Source organism: Rhipicephalus microplus, chromosome 7 (assembly GCF_043290135.1).
Source record: "Rhipicephalus microplus isolate Deutch F79 chromosome 7, USDA_Rmic, whole genome shotgun sequence".
NCBI lineage: Eukaryota > Metazoa > Arthropoda > Arachnida > Ixodida > Ixodidae > Rhipicephalus > Rhipicephalus microplus.
The window spans coordinates 25,290,650-25,310,028 of NC_134706.1; the positions used below are offsets into that span (position 1 = coordinate 25,290,650).

General features: G+C 46.8%; 2 protein-coding genes across 6 annotated transcripts in view; one reads left to right on the top strand and one right to left on the bottom strand.

Moving 5' to 3' along the window:
• Positions 1 to 6,345, top strand: part of LOC119180421 (ATP-sensitive inward rectifier potassium channel 12) — a 137,939-nt gene extending 131,594 nt beyond the window's left edge. For all 5 annotated transcript variants that reach the window (XM_075868843.1, XM_037431615.2, XM_075868842.1 and 2 more), the window contains 2 exons: positions 196 to 455; positions 1,054 to 6,345. In XM_075868843.1, the coding sequence (XP_075724958.1) occupies positions 196 to 455; position 1,054 (261 nt within the window). In that variant the 3' untranslated portion in view covers positions 1,055 to 6,345. The remainder of the gene's footprint in view (positions 1 to 195; positions 456 to 1,053) is intronic.
• Positions 6,346 to 9,147: 2,802 nt separating this feature from the next.
• ATPsynD (ATP synthase, subunit D) lies at positions 9,148 to 19,124 on the bottom strand. Its single transcript, XM_037431623.2, has 5 exons — positions 18,943 to 19,124; positions 18,141 to 18,237; positions 12,361 to 12,432; positions 10,786 to 10,848; positions 9,148 to 9,442 (listed from the first exon to the last, which is right to left on the bottom strand). Exons 1-5 carry the CDS (start codon positions 19,062 to 19,064, stop codon positions 9,272 to 9,274), a joined length of 525 nt encoding a protein of 174 aa, XP_037287520.1. The 5' UTR covers positions 19,065 to 19,124; the 3' UTR covers positions 9,148 to 9,271.
• Between the last annotated feature and the right edge of the window lie 255 nt (positions 19,125 to 19,379).

Genomic DNA, 19,379 nt, shown 5'->3' on the forward strand with positions numbered 1-19,379 from the left:
ACCTGGTTTTGTTATATAGAGGTTTGGATGTAAGTACTCGTTCTCTCCCTTAGCTGAGAAAAAGGACTAATGGGTCAAGTAGAAACCGGCTAGCGTGACCATATACCACAGATGATGGGCACGCGTGCCAGGGTCTTGAGGGCATATTTCATTTTTTTTAGGTTGCAACAGGGCATACTATTTGTTCGTTTTCAGGTTGAGACCCCTCTGTGCAGCGCGCGAGACTTCTACGAGTACCAGCGGATGCTGCGCAGCGCGCCGCGGATGGTCACTCTGAGCACGCCTCTACAGGCGATGACCATCGACGACCGTAACCAGTCCGGTCTGACACAGCAACAGCAACAACAGCAGCAGCAACAGCAGCAGCAGCATCCCGCTTTCAAGAGGGTGACGCCAGAGAAGTTCCTCAACACCGCCGGGCACCTCATACCTTTGCAACTGCCCAAGGAGCTTTGGTGAGCTGCGGGCAGCGCGACAGCTCGAGCAAACAGTATGGGCGAAACTGCGCTAACATTTTTCACGCAGGAGTCGTTATAATGCTGAGGCCAGGGAGCTTTGGCAAGGTGTGAAATGTTATCGTCCTAGGAAAGGGTTCCAGGAAGCTTCGCTAGTATTTTCTGCACAGAGTCTGTTGTTGGCTATTTTACATTCCAGTAGGTCTCAAAAATGTGGCCCTTGAAACGCTTTTGGTTCATTCTTGTAATAAGAGGCGCTGTTACACATTTCAAGTTTACATGCCGAATGCATACTTTTCAATAAATGAATCATTATTTCATCTACTCAAAAGAACAGAGGAACAACAGACGATTGCTGTAGACAGCTTGACGAGCCCACTGCCCTCGTTAGAGGGATTCATAGCAGTACAGACACTATTACAGTGAAATCACTTATAAAGAAAGAAAAAGAGATACGTCATGTTGACATGTAAGCAGATATAACATAGGTAATTAAATAAGGTGGGAACATAATCGTAGCTTGCAAGGTATTTGTGAGTTGCCCAATGTGATTTGCTTTCATGATGGCACTCGCTTTTCTTTCTTTGTTCTATTTTAGATATACCATCTTTAGGCTCCGCACGGGAGTCTTACGACTGATGAACGACTCTGAGGACTGCATCGTTTGGCAAGACGTGATGCGACAAGGTGCGCACGTTGTTGGTGATCGCCTCTGATTCGTCAGTTGAGTAGGACAGCTGCGACGGTTCTGCACCGGCACTGGCCCTCGCAGCCAAATGAAGTGAACGTAGTGTTCCACCAAAAGTGCCTTGACAAGCTTATGCGAAACCGCTCGCTGGCGTGATGTCGCCGACGGGCTCTGACTGACAGCAGCCATGGTGGTTTTCTTCGAAGTACAGAGTCCGACGCGAGTTTGTAACCTATACTGACTGTTCTTTTCAAGTATAGTTTCCATATTTTTTTTAATTTGTGCTCTTCAATGACTTGGCGAGGACTGAACCAGACTCCGTCGTTCGCTCCACAACAGACACGCCCCGCTTCCCTGTTTACTTTGTGTGAAGCAACGTGACGTTGAATCAGGGCTACGGAAAAAGTGCATTTGTTTAGAAGTTAGAAAGGACACTTTCTTTTATCGGTGAAAGCCTATTGGGGCACGCCCACTGTCAGCGAAACGTCGCGAGACCAAACTTTTGGGTCAAGTATTGTCCCGGTGAAAAGGGCACACCGTGCGTACGGCGTGTTGTCACCCATGCCGCAATGATGTGACTTGCAGTGACGGAGATGTGATGGAAATGTCGTGATGGACACACTGTCGCAAAGACGTTGTGACGTAAGTGCCACAGCCAAAGTGTCATTCAGCACGAAAGGAGCGGTTTCCAGTGGAAAGCATCGGAAATGCATCCCACGGGCTTCGTTCCAACAGCGGGCATGCGTCTTTGCCCTGTCATCGTGTGTGGCTGATAACACCATCTGGCGCTGTGTTGCATGTGACCACGATATCCCAGTGAACTTTCTGCGGTGACGCTGCAACAACCGCGGACCAGTAGGCTTGTTTTAGATAAGTTGTGTAAGCTAATTGTAGTTAGTTGTTTACATTTTTTAAATTGAGTTACGACCATTCGTTATCTTCTCTACTTAATCGTGCAGACAAACTGAGGCAGAGGGCCCAAAGAGAACATACAGCAGCTGCGGTTACATTCTGTTACGACGGTCGATGCAATACAAAAGACGTGGCAAACTTGAGGAACCTATTTATTCAAGGCCACTAACCGCGCAGGTAGAGTGTTGACAAGGTGCAGTGCTTGTAAGCGGGCTCACCCGAAAACGGCACCATTCTGCGTGGCACAAGGACAAACATCGCTCTAGCACAGTGGGAAGTCCTTATAAACATAAGCACACAGCAGTCAGGCATAACCTGATTTCGCCACGAGTATGGTGAACGACAAACAAAGACACACAGCGTCTGGCCTAATTGTAGATGGGCTATCTATTGCCATTGCTGTGTGCTATGCAAAGGATGTGATCGAGCGTGATCCTGCAGCATCGGCTGAAGAGAGAGTTGCTCGCTCCTTATATAATGATTGCTCATGTAAATACGCCGCTCGACTCGGATGCATTTTGTGGTAGCTTTTGAAATCTATTATTACTGTCTCTTTTTTTCGTTTATCTGCATGCATGCGTGAAACAACCAGAGTGGGCTGACCCATTGTCAAACGGGGAAGTTCCGACGAGAGAATGACAAGTTTTGCGACACCTTTCCAGAGCATTCAACCAGTGTTGTTAAATGTCTCTGTGTAATTTCTGCGGACAAACACAAACCCTAATACATCGCTACAATTGCCTTTAACTGATAGCCAGTGCTTCAAGGCCCTCCACCTCTTGCCAAGTGTTGATGAAGTGATTTCAATTCCCTTGTCGGGAAAGGCTAATTAAATTTCCACATAGCCCAGAAAACAGGTTTCTCATTTTGCACTCGCATAAATGAGCGTAGAACCAGTCCAGAAAACAGGTTTCTCATTTTTCACTCGCATAAATGTGCATAGAATCAGTGTACTTTATATTTACAGTTCCAACCTGTCAGAAACGGAAGGCTCATTCCATGCACTTTGAAATGCTTTCCAGACACTCTGTGCATCCAGAAATGCAGGCATGTTCGAGCGAGCCTGCATTTCTGTGACGCTAAAACCTGCGCTATCACCGCAGCGAAGGACTCCAGTGTTAACGCCAATGGTGTAATATTGCTGATTGGACCAATGATAAATGGCAACCGTGGACCAATGTTGAAATGTTTCTGTGTGCCTCCCGCTCTAAATTAAATAGGGACCAGAGTTCCCGTGGCGAGTACGGTTGTAGCGTGCCGTGTGACTATTGCAACTGCAGGCTGCTTTCTCACAAGGAAGGCTCGCTATGCCACTTACTTTTGTGGTAACGTCGTACAGAGGTGCCGAACTTTTCGCCCACATCAGTTGTGCTCGTCACTCGTACGCTGTCAGAACACGGCAGCCTCGTTCTTCGACCGTAACTGATCTGACTCACAAAGTAGGATTCGTAGCAGCACCAGAGAAGTCAAGTCAGCGATTCTGCCTAGGTAATTCTCATGATGCTTCGTGTCACGATGTGTCATTTGAAGTTATATTCTGAGTGCTAGCTGTACTACTTATACAGTTGAACTCCTTTATAAGAGACATGCACAAAGGAGCAATCCTTGTTTCTTTACATGAGGTGTCTCTCATAAGCAGGGTATCAAGTATGCATTTTCTTATCAGCCCCCATTTCAATGCAGGCGCACTAGTGTCTTTTATACCCATATGTCTCTTACATCAGTGTCTCCTATAAGTGGTTCAGACTCTAGTTTGTATAAAGCAACAGTTTCCTTTTTTCAAGCTTAAAGGTCTGACTAAAGGCTCACACTCAATTCAGCAAAGGATCAGCCCTGCAATTTCTTCGCCTCCACGAAGCAAAATCTGCATGCCATACTTATGTTTAGTCTACGAGATAGTTTCAAGTGTGTGGTGTAAGGCTGTGAAAATTTTTGCCGTTTCGGCAAATGGTTTGTTGATTTGGGCACCTGTTTGCACAGTCTAACAGAAGCTTCCGACAAACAAAATGACGGGCACAGACAAGCTTATTTTTAGAAATATTTTGTTTGTGACTCAAGTCTGAGTGACGATCTGGCTAATTTTGTTGCATTCTTGGCATGCAAGTGTCCTTGTTATACGTATAAATCGTTATATTTGTTATGCAATACTGGTACAACTTCTAAAATTACTGTAGTACAACCACTAACTCACTGTTTCCAAGTTTTTTATCTCGCGTTTTGAAAATTTCCATCTGCAGCAGCAGGTGACAGAAAGAGGAAGTTGTCTGTGATAGAAATTTTCGGTAAGGCAATAATTTAGTTTCTTCTATACCACTTAAAAATGTGTTTTTTTGCAAGAGCAATATGACTTCATTATGTGTGAGTAAAAAAAATAAACATGAAATACTGTTGGATAAATGCCTCGACTGCTACCCAAAGAAAGTGTTTTGCAAGCAATACTTATCATTTGACCCTTAACACATGTCACATAAGACTGAATGGGTTTTATTCTAGGTAACCTTCTTTTGAAACGAGTCTCACTTAGTCTGAAATTATGCAGTTTCATCCCCCAGCGTAACTGACGCGTCTTGACAATCATTTGAAATTGCGTAATTTTCTATTATGTTTCTTTGGCTAACTCACTAGGCTCTGCGTGTTTCAATTATGGAAATGTGTATGTACAAAAAGAAATTCTGAACTGCAATCACTGTCTGATTCGTTCGAACTGCTGCATTCGAGAACAAGCTGTGAATCGCTTCGTTGAGTTCAATGCTTTGGAGAAACTGAAGGATGCGGCGGTACTGTGGCACCTGCTAAATACTATAACAGAGCGAACATTTCATAATATGAATTTTTTTGTGGAAATGTGATATCACCATACAGCCAAAAGTTAGGTTTATGCGAGTGTTACAATTGTGTGGCAGATACTCCACACGAAACGCCGCATCTGCACTCGCGTAGCGAACGATGTCAATTCTGTCCAGAAAATTTATTTCGCACCCAGTGGCAATGCTCCGGAGCATTGGATGACGCGAGATACGTACTGATTTACGTGCGCATAAATTAATCTTTAATCTAATGAATAAAGCACAGATAGGTTTATATAAACTATACAAAGCATGTTTAAGTCTTCTAGGTGCATTCTGTGATGAAGTTTGAAAACCTGATGTGTGAAGAGAGTCCCCAGTTTTAGTTGACGTAGCATTCCTATGTAAAACCAATGAACTATATATTTACCGACTGTTGACACAACCGCGGTCGTCGAAAGACCGCGGTTGTGTCATAATCGTTCCTTGCTTGCTAGTGCTTCTCACATTGTACAATAAGTACATCAAAGATCTATCAAAACTGTGAATGTTTGTGTGTGGCTGAGTGAAAATCCAACTAAGTACAATCAAATACGTTGGCGAGTGTCTTGGCATAAAAAGCGTCTAGGGCATTGATGAAAAAAAAAAAGAATAAATGCGGCAGGTGCAAATGAAAGTAACACTACAAAAAATACCATTCCCGCTATGTTCACATTCCTTGCCCTGTTTTCAACATTAGGCCAGCTATGGCCATGTCTGTCTGAAGCTTTCCCATTCTATTGCTTTTCTAGTATATAGTTTGAGGGTGAGAGTTTATGGAAAGTACAGAACTTTTAAGAGGCAGAGGCTTTCTATCACCACTTCTAATTTTACCTCTCTCATTCCGTGATTCATGTGAGACCAGCGACTTGTCCACATAACTGTGGAGTGGCTAGAATCGTTTCGCGTTGTGGCAAAAAAAAAAAAAAAGTGCTCTGCGCGGTGTGGTTCCGCCGCGTGCATCTCGTGGTTCTCGCACGGCAAAGACGACTGCTTTCCGAGCAAGCTTTCGGAGACAGCAGGAAAGTTTTGGGACCAAGCGTTTGTGGTACAAGCGAATGCGAAACTGTATCCCTCACGAATGTACCGCGACAGACGCATGCATTGTTCTTCATCCTTTTGTAAAAAAAAAAACAATTTTTCCAAGCAAGGAATGGACAGCTACAAGAGAACAAAGTATGTTATTTGTTACGGAAAACAGTATTGAAGGTACGAGTTAAATATATAAATATACATATATACATAGTTATATTAGATTTTTTTTTTGACAACGAACAGCTGCAACAGCTTGGGAAGCTACGTGAATGTTGTTTTTGTTGGTTTCTTTTTTGATAATTTCTTTAAACTGATGTTTGAAAAACATCAGTTGGCAAAGTTGTTTTGTTGTTGCAATGTTTTCCAGATGTTTGTCCCTTCCCGTTTTTCTTAATGTACATAAAGATAATAAAATATGCCTTTAAGTACACCCCATGTTTGTCATCATTGCTGTGTTGGGATACACACTCTTATATCATTGCATTCTTCCCAATTAAGTGTTTAACGAGATAAAATCGAGAGTGCAGGATTAGCCCTATACGATCCGTTCATTGTTGACCATGTTGAGGAACCATTGTTTTGGCAAGTAAAAGGGATACTATCTGCATAACATGTGCACCATTTTTTTTCTACATTTATTTCAGAACAAGCTGGAAATAATGATAGTAATGAGATAGTGAAAAGCATGGTTTTTAGATTATTGAGCTCAAAGTAGTAGAAGACAGCTGAAAAGCGAATATCTATTGCAACAAACATCGCATGGCTATTTTATTTAGTAGCTACGAGCTTGGTAATTGTTGCCGAACGTTCTCTCGCTATCGGGCTTGTCATCTCGCTTGGCTTGTTTCTTTTGTGAGTTGTTGTGCAGCTCCAATCTCCAGTGCATTGTCAATTGTGGTGAACTCCTTTCAGTAGATCGAGCGTATCTGCAATAGATTCAACCCTTATTGTTTTCCAATTCTGGCATGTGCGATACTGCCAAAACTGAACGAAAGAACGGCATCCCATGTTGAAATCCGCAAGGCCCTAGAGTCTTGCGGGTTTCAAGGTCGATAGACGGCAAAGGCTCTATGAAGCGATTCCGATCAGCTCAACATTTCCACGACACAGTTTGCACCTGCAGCTCTGTACGATTGCATCACAAGTAATATTCATGTCTATTGGAGCACATACCTGTAGTCACCTCGCGAGTGATTCGGCTGGAGGGAGACGCCAAAAAGGCTAAGCGGTTTGACAATGCAAAGCTTGCCGGTTCAGCGTTCGACACCTTGGTGCGTCGCCGGCGTTTATTCAAATTTACTAAACAACTGCGTGGGTAACCACAAAATTTACGCTTGCTGAAGGTCTCGTTTACTCCTGGTAAGGAGTAAAGCAAGACTGGCACAGCGTGTTGGTCGCCGTCATGTCTGTCACGTCTCACTACAGAGTCATTCATCAGTAACAAAAAAATCGTTCTCTTCTCTAGCGTCCCTTTAAAGCACTTGTTCCGCAGTAATGCGGTATCAGCATAGTTGGTTTTGAGCAAAAAGGCAACATTGTCCACGACTGAAAAACTGCAATGGATGCAAGCGATAAAAATAGCGGGTCCAAGCCAGAATCGAGTCTATACCTTCTTTGTGGTACCCGTTGTACAATAGAGCCACGCCAGCCCCGCCGTGGTGGTCTAGTGGCTAAGGTACTCGGCTGCTGACCCGCAGGTCGCGGGTTCGAATCCCGGCTGCGGCGGCTGCATTTCCGATGGAGGCAGAAATGTCGTAGGCCCGTGTGCTCAGATTTGGGTGCAGGTTAAAGAACCCCACGCGGTCAAAATTTCCGGAGTCCTCCACTACGGCGTCTCTCATAATCATATGGTGGTTTTGGGACGTTAAACCCCACAAATCAATCAATCAATAGAGCCACGCCAGTGCTTAAAACCGTTTTGGAAATAAAGCCCTACGTCTTTCTTGTCCAGTGCAAGGAGGCACATTTACGTACATAACACTGCATCACAGAAGCGTACAAACTTACCATAGAATTGCACTGTAAAAACTATCCAATAAATGAGTCGTTTACAGGCCCACACATCACGAAGTGCGGGAGCATAATTAACCGTCATCACCAGCAATGCCATCAACAAAGCATGCAGCTGTACAGATGCACATACTACCTTACGGAAGAGCAATGGGTACTTTCATAATCCAGGGATAATGAATTGCGATGTAGTGAGCACTTCAAACCTTTACTTGCGACAGCCACTCCAGGATAGTTCAAAATAGGCAGTTCTAAGTGCGCAACCACACAAAACGCAACTTTTTAGCTGACCCACACACCACGGTGTACCAAAAGCTTGTTTTAATCTATTTCTTAATCTATCATCTTAGAGGCTGTTCTTTTTCTGTTTTCCTATCGGCATCGGTACTCGCACCTGATCAATGATTCTGTTGAACATTTATGTAAGCATACCATATTTTCATCTGTCAAATTTTAGTGTCACGTTTCTTTTGTTGTTTGTACTAAAATATGTACCCACACCTATGTCTCGAATTCAAGACTGCTTGTAAATAAAAATAAAATAAACTTGGTACCAAACGGGCCACGAGGTAAAGGCGGGTGCTGCAGTTATGTTCCTTTTCGCAAAGCCTCAAGTAGTGAAGAGCTTCTATGGCTGCTTGACTGCCGAGTCATGTACGCTTGGTCAAGCAGTCCCGGCAGCGCTTGGCAAAAAAAGTGACTTCACATCCACCGCACTCTACCCGAACACGGCTGCATTGGCAGAGGCACAGTGCCTACTAATAATAAGTGGTAACTTTTAATCGTCATTTAAAAAGTTACAACAGCAACTGTCTTCAGACAACTAGGCCTTCATGAAAAAAATCTCAACTGGCTTTTTGTTGCTTCGCATGGGTACAAAAAATTTTTCTGAAGCCCGAAGTTTAGTAGTAGTAGTAAGTTGGGCCAGTTGGTTGGGATTCGCTGTGAACTTTTTTACAGCGCAACACCAGAAACACAGACGAGGAAAGAGCAGTCTTTTCTTTCTCTTTTGCTTCTTCCTTGTCTGCGTTGCTAGTGTTGCACTGTAAAGAAATTCACAATGAAGCCTGAAATTAAGCACGATGAACAATACACGACAGCATTACTTGCCAGGCGTCTCCGCCAACGGCACTTGTACACCACTTCAACGTCGAGGTCTACGCTAACGCATTTAACCTAGAACTGTGTGTGTTGCAGCTAAGAATCACCAACCGCACAGTGCTACTAGTGTAAACCTCTTTAATTCAATCTTTCCCAAACGCTCGGCTCACAGTCGCTAAGCACGACAAAGACGCACTAAGTGAACCACGTGTCCGCGATGACTGCGGCACGCAAGTTGGAGTGGTCTAGTGGTCGTCGCCCTGGTCCGCGTAGTCCAGACTGTCGTCAGCGTCGGCGCTGCCGTCGTGAGGCCAGTACGTCGGGTTGTCGACGTCAATCCTCTGGTCGGGGAAGTAGTCGTATAAGTCCTCCATGGTCATGTGCAATGCCGGGATCATGGCCTCGAACCTTGCCAGCTAAGTAAAAAAAGAGCAGCAACAAAAACCACTGGCTTTAGAGCACAATTTAAACAATCGCCGCCAAGCCTCGGAATGAGCTCGTGCTCGCTGATTGAACTCTCTTGCTGCCAATGTCTAAGCTCGTTCTCACTGAACAATTAAAAACGGCGAGAAACGCTCAATTGCTTTGTTGCACTGGATCATTTAAATCTCGGTTAATAAAAATTTCCTAAACGAAATGGTCGCTTAAGTGGAAATGTCTCAAATATGGTTGGTTTCCTGGTTGAATTCCGCACACCTGTTTAAATCTTGATAAATGGGACTCCTGTTTACTCAAACGATTTCCTTGTCCCTTCAACGTTCCGTGTGAGTCTACTGCAGCTCCTATGAAGGCCCCAGCTCAGAGAGCCACTTTATGATCGTATGGCTGAGTTTTATAACGAGTTGATGCATGGTGGCAATGCCAGGACTGGCTGCCGTCTGCATACACCAGTCACAACCATTTTTAGCCGAGGGTTGTCAGCCCACAAATCTCTTCCTGAAGACATGGTGCGCAAATCTGAAAAATGCAGCATCAGCGATGGAATGGACGACGAGACACTGTTGGCCGTGAAAAGCAAGTGTTATCCGACTAGAGTTAGGACGACGCCGCGTACCAAGCGGTTCATGGTCTTTCGATACACAGGTACGTTGCGGAAGGGCAACACTTAAAAAAAAGGGGGGGGAAGGTGCCTCCACAGACAAGGCGGCCGTGCCCCATTTGCACGAGGGTGTCTGGGTTGCTTTCACCATTTATTAGCTTTTTTTTTTCTTTAAGCCTTACAAAGCTGGAAGAGTCAACCTATGTTCCGGTTTCTAATGTAGCATTCTCGGAGAACTTTAAAAGCGACATTTCCCATTTCCCACTGCCTAGCTTTAGCTGCGGGATCTAATTTGTTGGTCGGAATCTCTCAACGTATACTGCATTCACTTCACCTTGACATAAAACTTTTTATGTACAGTAGTGACTTATTTATGCTTGGCTTTATCGGGTTACACAATCCTACCTATGCAGAATCAGGCTAATAGACCAGTGTAAAAAGTGCTAATGTGCACAAAGTGCCCTAGCTGGCCCCGTAAAACAACAGCACAGACGTGATGGAGCACAGAAAATTGCGCCCAGTTGAAATTTCATTTACAAGTGCCACAACCTCGTCAGATAATGTGGCATGAAAGGCCACCCGTCTTGGCAGGAGCTCTTAACAGCAGGTTCTGTGTCAGTAAATAGTGCGTCAACACATTCTGCCATGTGATCCAGTAGTCTGTGTACTTTTACTCACGCCCGTATATGTCACTGAGAATAAAAAAAAACTACCACGCACCTCTTTCTTGTACTCTTCAATACGGCTTTTTGACTCCGAAATGAAAGCTGCAGCCTCTTCTTTCTGTGCAGAAAACAACCGTCACGTTTAAAACAAGGCACACAAAGTAAAAAGTGCAAACAACGAACTAATGGTTTAAGAATTGAACATGAACTAGCCTTCTAGACAAACAAATTGAACTAACACCACATAAAGTGTACAGGCAAACTTTTTCTCTACAGAAAATTACCAAGGGTTCCTACATGTTTGATTGCGAATAGCTTTCATTCATCAAATATTAGCAGTTGGCCAGTTTGTTACTGTCAATCCTTTTTTGAGCAACAGAACGACAGGGCTACCTGGATCACTGTTGTTGCGCATGACAGTTCTTGCGAGACTTCCGTTAGAGACTTCTGTAAGCCTTGAACTGACAAATAAATTCTTCCAAGGTAGAGATCAAGTATACCGCCAAGTTGTTTGATATTCATCACGCAGGCTGTGCTAATACAATTGAAGTCATATGACAGACATGCACCCGGGAATCATTTCCGTCTTTTATATGAGGCATCTCTAATAAGCAGGGTACCATGTGTGCATTTTTCTATCAACACATATTTCAATGCAAGCACACTGGTGTCTCTCATACCAATCTGTCTCTTACATGAGTGTCTCGTATAAAAGGGCTCTACTTATGAACAAAGACGAACGGCCAGGCATACTCTCGCAACTGATGAATTTCAAATGAGATAGAGGTTTGGGGAAAATGAAAACTTTGAAGCAATGAAGAATCTTTGGAACGCGATGTGTCGCTGTGGTCAAGCGGTCTTTCACCTTCAAGGTCTCAACTCTACGAGACAGGACCACCTGTCAAAGCACTGGCTCCACCGATGCCCCGTGTGTCACAGGTTTCTTTCGCAACTAACGAAGCAGTGAGTTTGTGCGCGTCCAGCCTTCTTCCCTCTTCTTTGTCAGCGCTTGCTAGATCACTTAAAAAGCCTTCACGATATGGTACAGCTGAGTGCAATGTTGATTTTTATAACACAGCAGCAATTTTTGCCGAATTCGGGCAATGCACTTGCATTATACGTTTCCCGGCTACAATGCTTTTTTTTTTGTGGTGTCCGTGAAAAGAATGTTAATTCTTTGCGATCGCAAACCCTTTCCCACCTTCCGTCCGTTCTGTTTTAAGACTCGGAGCTCAAATGAAAGATGTTTATCTACACTTTCATATATTGCACATGCAATCAAGCCTCGATATAACAAATTATTCGTTATAACAAAGTAAGTGAAGAATATCGTTGTCATGGATACAGTGCTACGAATACATGTTTACAACAAAATATCGAATATAACAAAGTATTTTCATGGCAGGTGTGACTTTGTTATAACCAGCTTTGCGTGTAATACAGTGAGAAAACACGTGCATAAATCAACCGCAAAAGAACTTGTCCAGCAGTGCCTGACCACGAACTGCTGCAGCCATGTTGTGCAGCCACGCGATGAACCGCAAAGAGTTACAAGGACTCGACTTCCTTAATTAGTCCAGTGTGCTCCATTTCAAAAGCAGAAAATTAGTACAGAGAATGGGGCACTCACCGCAGCCTGCTCCTGAGCATCAATCTTGGCCGTCAGGTGCTCCTTCGGGAAAGGCACGCTGAAGGCCTTGTACTGAAAGGCAAAAAAAGGGAAGCCTTAACTCAAGAAGCCACGCACTGAGGGATACTGGTATAAGCAAAGCTTCGGAGAGCTTGACCAGTAGCACAAAGAACCACCACACGGATGGCAAAAGTGCAAGATGGACACACAGTGCAACTGTGTGTGTTATGAACTCTCGAGTAGCCCATCTTCTCGATGAGCTGAAAAGACTCCACAGCATATCAGAATATAGGGATAAGAAACATGCAGCAGGTGCTGGCGACCAGTGGGCCCCGTAACAGTCAAAGGCTGCGAAAAACGCCTTTCGCTCACCTCTCACTTAGCTCCCATAACAACGAATGCAACGGAACAATCCCCTGCAAAAATTGTCCCACATCTCTCAGCTCGGTTTCAGATATTGATGCGTGAAAATATTTTTCTTGACATCATATACATCTGCGAAAGTAGGCACAAGTTGAGACGCAGCATCTGTACTCAACAATATTGCCGCGCGCTTGATCTGCCAGCGCAAAAGAGGCAGACGAAGTGGCAGTTCCCCTCGTGCCATTGTTCTGTTTTTGGCTGCGCTGAGCCGACCGCTCTTCGGACTTTTGTGAGGACGCCTTAAAAACGTCTCCTGTCTCTTTAACGTGACATTTTAATGGTGGAGGTGCTGGGTAACCTCACCTATGCAACAGACTCCTTCTAGCAGCCGGAACGTGACCCAAAACCCAGAGCTTACGCCGGTACACCGTTTCAGTCGGAGGATTCGAGGACTGTCCCCCGAGTTTGTGCCTCACAGTACAAGTACGTCGACTGGTATGGAGAATACTGTTGCTGTCACCGCTTCCCCTACCGCTGGAGCCGCCGCTGCTCCAACCGCTGCACCCGCAGCTGCACCCACTCATTACACGCTACAAAAACCACGTGTTCCGAGTCCCTTTCGTGGTGGCCTCTATGAAGATGTGGAAGATTGGCTGGCTGAGTACGAGTACGTAGCGGATTTCAACGGGTGGGACGAAGTAGCGAAGCTCAAGAATGTGTACTTTAGTCTTCTGGATGGTGCTCGCACATGGTTCCAGAACCGCAAGGGCCTCCTAACGTCGTGGCATGAGTTCTGTCACAGGCTCCGCGAAACGTACTCGAGTCTCGATCGTCGAGAGCGCGCTGAAAGGGCCCTCCAGTCCCGCATGCAGATGCCTAATGAAGGTGTGGCTACATACGTGGAGGATATGGTTCATCTGTTCACTCGCGCCGATCCAACCATGCCGGAAGACAAGAAGCTGCGACACTTGATGCGAGGTGTGAAAGAGCAGCTCTTCGCTGGACTCATTCGTAGTCCGCCTAGAACGGTCGCGGAGTTCCTCACTGAAGCCGTCGCCATGGAAAAGGCGCTGCAGCAGCGGAACCAGTACGATCGGCAAGTGAATGCTACCTATACCACCGGGCTAGGCTCGTTCCCGACCGACGTGGGAGCGCTTCGCGAGCTGATACGTTCGGTTGTTCGCGACGAGCTACAACAGCTGCAACAGCTGAACCAGGCGCAGCAGCAGCCTTCCACGAATTGCATCGCCACCATCATACGTGACGAAGTTCAGCATGCGCTCGGCACACCTCGCCGCGAGACACCAACGCAGGTTGCTGCACCACTTCAGGCGTTCGCAACTTCAAGTGAACCTCTAGGGGTGACCTACGCAGACGTATTGAGACGCACCGTTCCGTCGTCCACGACACCATCCCCAGTGAGTGGTTTCCAGCGCACCACTTATACCGACACGTTCGAACACAACGCACCTGCACCAGTCCCACTACCAGCCGCAACCCCGTACGCCACACTGCAGTCCGCACAGGTGGTCCCTTATTTTGCAGACACTCGACCCGTCATGCGTAAATCCGACATATGGCGCATGCCCGACCGACGACCGCTTTGCTACCACTGCGGTGAAGCGGGTCACCTCTACCGAGACTGCCAGTACCGCCGACTTGGGCTGCAGGGTTTTCCTGCCAATTCACCCCGCCCCCGGTTTGGACAGAGACCACCAGAAATTGAAGATTTTATCGCTCGGCAGAACGTCCCACTCAGGCGTCAGTCGCGCTCACCGTCACCGCGGTCGTCATCTTATTCAGGCAACGGAAATCGAAGGCCGCAAGGACGGTCTCCGAGCCCTCGCCTGGAAAACTAACGCCAGCGACCTTTCGAGGCGAGGCCGCTGATTCTCGACGTGATGAAGACCTCGCCCTCCAATCGACGCGACATCGGACCAACGGAAATTCGACTACGCCGGCGCCTGTATCCCAGCTGAGCGACTTTTCAATGGACATACCTGTGCTGCTCGACGGTCGCAATTTAACTGCCTTAATAGACACTGGTGCTGACTACTCGATTATTAGCGGACAATTGGCACGTACCTTGAAGAAAGTGATAATGCCTTGGACAGGATCGCATGTACGTACAGCTGGCGGACATGTTGTAACGCCGGTTGGTTTGTGCACGTCCAGGCTACAAATACGAGGCTGCACGTTTTTGGTCAGCTCCATCGTGCTACGTGACTGCTCCCGCGAATTAATTCTCGGCCTCGATTTTCTTCGGGAATATGGCGCCGTAATCGACCTACGGCGACGCTGCATTTCCTTTTCGACAGTCAACGCTACGTCAAGGGACTCCAACCGCCGTACAACCGCCCTCCGTGTTTCCGACGACAGTGTCACAATACCACCTCGTGCAAGTATCCTAATTCAGGTGACTTCCGAAGGAACCAGTGACGGTGAAACAGTGGCAGAGTGCAACGTCTCCCTGCTGCTGGCGCTTGGAATTTCTGTGGCACGAGGCATCATTGACATTCGGAACGGTACAGCCGAGGTCATGATTACAAATTTCACCAATGAGCATCGTCACCTTTTCCGGGGCACTGCGGTCGCCTACGCTGAAGCCTTGGAGGACGTCATTGAGTGTTTTGCCTGTGAAGACAGTAGCCGCAATGGACAAACCGTAATAGATGTTGACATGAACAGTGCACTGCCAGAAGAGAACCAGAGGGCCTTGCGAGAGCTATTGTTTGAATTCAGGGCGTGCTTTGCTCAGTCGTCTAAAGTGAGTCAGACGCCAATTACACAGCACAGGATAATCACTTACGACGACGCAAGACCTATTCACCAACAGCCATACCGCGTCTCGCCGACAGAACGCGCAGCTATCAAGCAGCAAGTGAAAGAAATGATCGACGACGGCGTTATCCAGCCTTCGAACAGTCCCTGGTCCTCACCGGTCGTTCTGGTTAAGAAGAAGGACGGTACGCTTCGCTTCTGTGTAGATTACAGAAAGCTCAACAACGTCACAAAAAAAGATGTTTATCCGCTGCCGCGTATTGATGACTCGCTTGACCGACTACGACGAGCGAAGTATTTTTCTTCCCTGGATTTAAAGAGTGGCTACTGGCAAATTGAGGTTGATGAGCGCGACCGCGAAAAAACCGCCTTTGTCACGCCGGATGGCCTCTACGAATTTCGGGTGCTACCGTTCGGACTCTGCTCTGCGCCAGCTACCTTCCAACGCATGATGGACACTGTGTTGACTGACTTAAAATGGCAAAGCTGCCTTGTGTACTTGGATGATGTGGTCGTGTTTTCAACCAGCTTCTCCGAACATCTGAAGCGACTACGACAAGTACTTGAGGCGATTCGGACGGCTAACCTTACGTTAAAGCCGCAAAAATGCCATTTCGGTTACGAAGAACTAAAGTTCCTTGGACATGTCGTAAGCGCAGAAGGCGTCCGTCCTGACCCTGAGAAAACCGCCGCTGTCGCAGCCTTCCCGACTCCTGCCGATAAGAAAAGTGTGCGGCGGTTTCTTGGTCTATGCGCGTACTACCGGCGCTTTATACGCAATTTTTCGAAAATTGCCGAACCATTAACTAGACTCACTAGAGACGATACGCCGTTCGTTTGGAGTGCTGAACAAGAATCAGCATTCACAGAGCTTCGGCTTCGCCTGGCATCACCACCTGTTCTTGGACATTTCGACGAGGAAGCCGAAACAGAAATTCATACCGACGCCAGTAACGTCGGTCTGGGCGCGGTACTCGTCCAACGGCAGGAGGGAATTGAAAAGGTTATCGCCTACGCAAGCCGAACCCTAACACGCCCGGAGTCAAACTACAGTACCACGGAGAAGGAGTGCCTTGCTGTCGTGTGGGCAATTGCTAAGTTTCGACCTTACCTTTACGGCCGTCCATTCAGAGTAGTGACGGATCATCACTCGCTGTGCTGGCTTGCGAACCTCAGAGACCCCTCCGGACGACTGGCAAGGTGGAGCCTACGTCTGCAGGAGTACGACGTCACTATCGTGTACAAGTCCGGTCGTGCACACGAAGATGCGGACACGTTGTCACGCGCGCCAGTTGAGCTTGCCGCTCAGAGCTTCGAAGAGGACTGCCCTTTCCTTGGCTCCGTAAGCGTAACAGACTTGGCTTTACGGCAGCGAGCAGATGCTCAATTGCGACCTATCATTGAACATCTAGAGGGCCGCAACGTATCACTGCCCCAGCATATAACTCGCGGATTGTCATCCTTCTGCTTACGACAGGGCGTGTTGTACAAGAAGAACGCAGCCGCCAGCAACAAAACTTACCTGTTGGTCGTCCCCGCAGAGCTGCGTGAGGAAATTCTATTTGCCTGCCACAACGAGCCTCCATCGGGCCATCTGGGCATCACCCGAACCATCGCTAGGGTACGAAAGTCTTACTACTGGCCGAAACTTGCCGCTTGCGTTAAACAGTACGTTCAAGCCTGCCGCGAATGCCAGCGCCGAAAATCCCCATCTGTTAAGCCTGCGGGATTACTTCACCCTATCGAGCCACCCAGAACACCCTTCGATCAAGTCGGCATGGACCTCCTGGGTCCGTTTCCCTTGTACAGCGAAAGCAAGGAACGCCAAATTAACAAATATTTTTAAAAAGTGGTTCCGGCACGTGGTGAAGCTTCACAGGAACAGACCAAAGCACTTCAAAAGCTCATCAGAGGTGCCACTACATGTGGCGCTTTCCTATTGAAACGAAGTCCGCACAACTTACCCCATCGCAGCACGAGACCCCTGTTCCACTTTCTTCCGCAGTTTCATCCCAAAATACTTGTTGATGCAATCGTGACGTGGCGCCTTTATGAGATAGCATGACACTGTGTTCCCACTTTTTGAAAAAACTCTCACGAGTCAGTGCAGCAAGTCTCACTTTGTTTCAGTAAACTGCTGGCCTGATATTGATGCAACGTGTTTCATAGTATTTCTTTGTAGTTTATATCAATACACAACACAGTCAGTTTTTAAATCACCATGTCAAGAATATTAGAGAAGCCACAAAAGGTCAAGCTGCCACAAGACGTGAAGATTAAAGCACACGCATATCAACTGCGGTGACAGAGAACTCAAAAGCTACAGGAGAAGCAACTTGCATAGATTACTGCTCGTGGTAAAGACTGAGACCAGATGCTTCAGTTTCGCTCGTTAAACATCTGCCCTGAGTGCTTGGATAGTGATTTTATTATTAGTACTATTACCATTACTACTATTGCACCCCCTCACCTTGGTGGAGCTACTTGCCATGGCTGAGAGTTGAACCCGTATAACAGAGTTCGGTAGCGCAACACTTTGGCCGCTGAACTCCAATGCCCACCACTTCGTGTTCCCTACATATCGCACCACACTGGACTACAACAGCTCTGTGCAGCCCCCACGCTTGACCACTCACCGACTTTTCGAACTTTTCGACGAGAGCAGGGTTCGCCAAGCGGGACCGGTACATGGCGAAGTCGATCGGAGGCGGGTTCTCCGGCATGCTCAGGACCCTGGGAAAGTAAAAGCGTGTGAGCCAGTTGCACGCCCGTGAAATCTGAGTAAACGGCGCAGTTGAGGTAAGCAGATCGAGTTTATTGTCACATATTTTTTTTTTTCATCTTTTACTACACTTTCTGTATTGCCCCCTCTCCTCTCGATACACAAACTCTATTCCCTTTCCCAATCGACACAATGTTATGCCCTGCTTTACCATAGTACTCTTTTCGTTCCTCCTTTCCTTTCCACTCACATTGCTGGCTATGTTAAGTTTCTTGCTAAACTATACTTACTATGTAAGTCCGTGACTTGATTTGTCTTCTTCAATCATCGTTTCCTACCTTATCACCCTCCCTTTTCTGGCTTACCCCCTTGCTATAGTGCGATATGCATGCCTATGCTACGAGCTGCTTGGCACATACTAGCTTGCAGTAGCGCACAGCCAACCGAGTTCTCTGAACCGACGGCCGGCACAACCTGAAACAGCGGCAGAGTTCTGTTGAACACCTGATTACAGAAACCATTGACAGGAAATACGTTTTCGCAGCTTCATGGCTACTCTAGAGAAGCAGGGGCATCTAAAATTACGCAAAATAGATAAACGAAAGCAGGATGAAAAAGTTTTGACCCCCCCCCCCCCCCCCCCACGAGTCGGCAAGCGGGCGACCCCGAGGTGGCCCGAGTCGAGAACAGGGGCAGATGCTCTGCCAGCCACGAACCTGCGAAGGTAGCCATCGGACTTCGCCTTGAAGGCCTGAAAGGATTGCTTCTGGTTCGACGGGATGCGTTCGGCGAAGGCGGCCCAGTCGACGGAGGACTTTGCGATCCTTCGAGCAGCCATGTTTCACGCAAGGAAGGTGACCGATCAACTAACTCGACGATGGCTCGTCCTGTCTCGACTCGATGTGGTCTGTGGCGGAGCCAGAACTCGAGCCAAAGAGTTATCTTTTGTGGTTTCATCTCATGGAGGAAGGAAGTTTCGTGGCATCTTCAGGGTGGTCATGACGGGCTTTTAATTACTATAAATGCACACTGCGACTAATTACAAAAAACATAACAGTGAATGTTCTACGCATTTTATAGCACTAGAATTTATGCAATCAAATCTAATAAAAACATCAAAAGAAATTAAGGATTGGTAAAAACCATGGCATAG

Bases quoted from the DNA above. Each gene is read 5' to 3' on its own strand.
- ATPsynD (XM_037431623.2), bottom strand. From the start codon at position 19,064: ATGGCTGCTCGAAGGATCGCAAAGTCCTCCGTCGACTGGGCCGCCTTC. The intron at 10,849-12,360 runs GTGAGTGCCCCA...TTTTCTGCACAG, and splicing joins ATGCTCAGGAGCAGGCTGCG to AAAGAAGAGGCTGCAGCTTT. The intron at 9,443-10,785 runs GTGCGTGGTAGT...TTTTTTACTTAG, and splicing joins TTGAAGAGTACAAGAAAGAG to CTGGCAAGGTTCGAGGCCAT.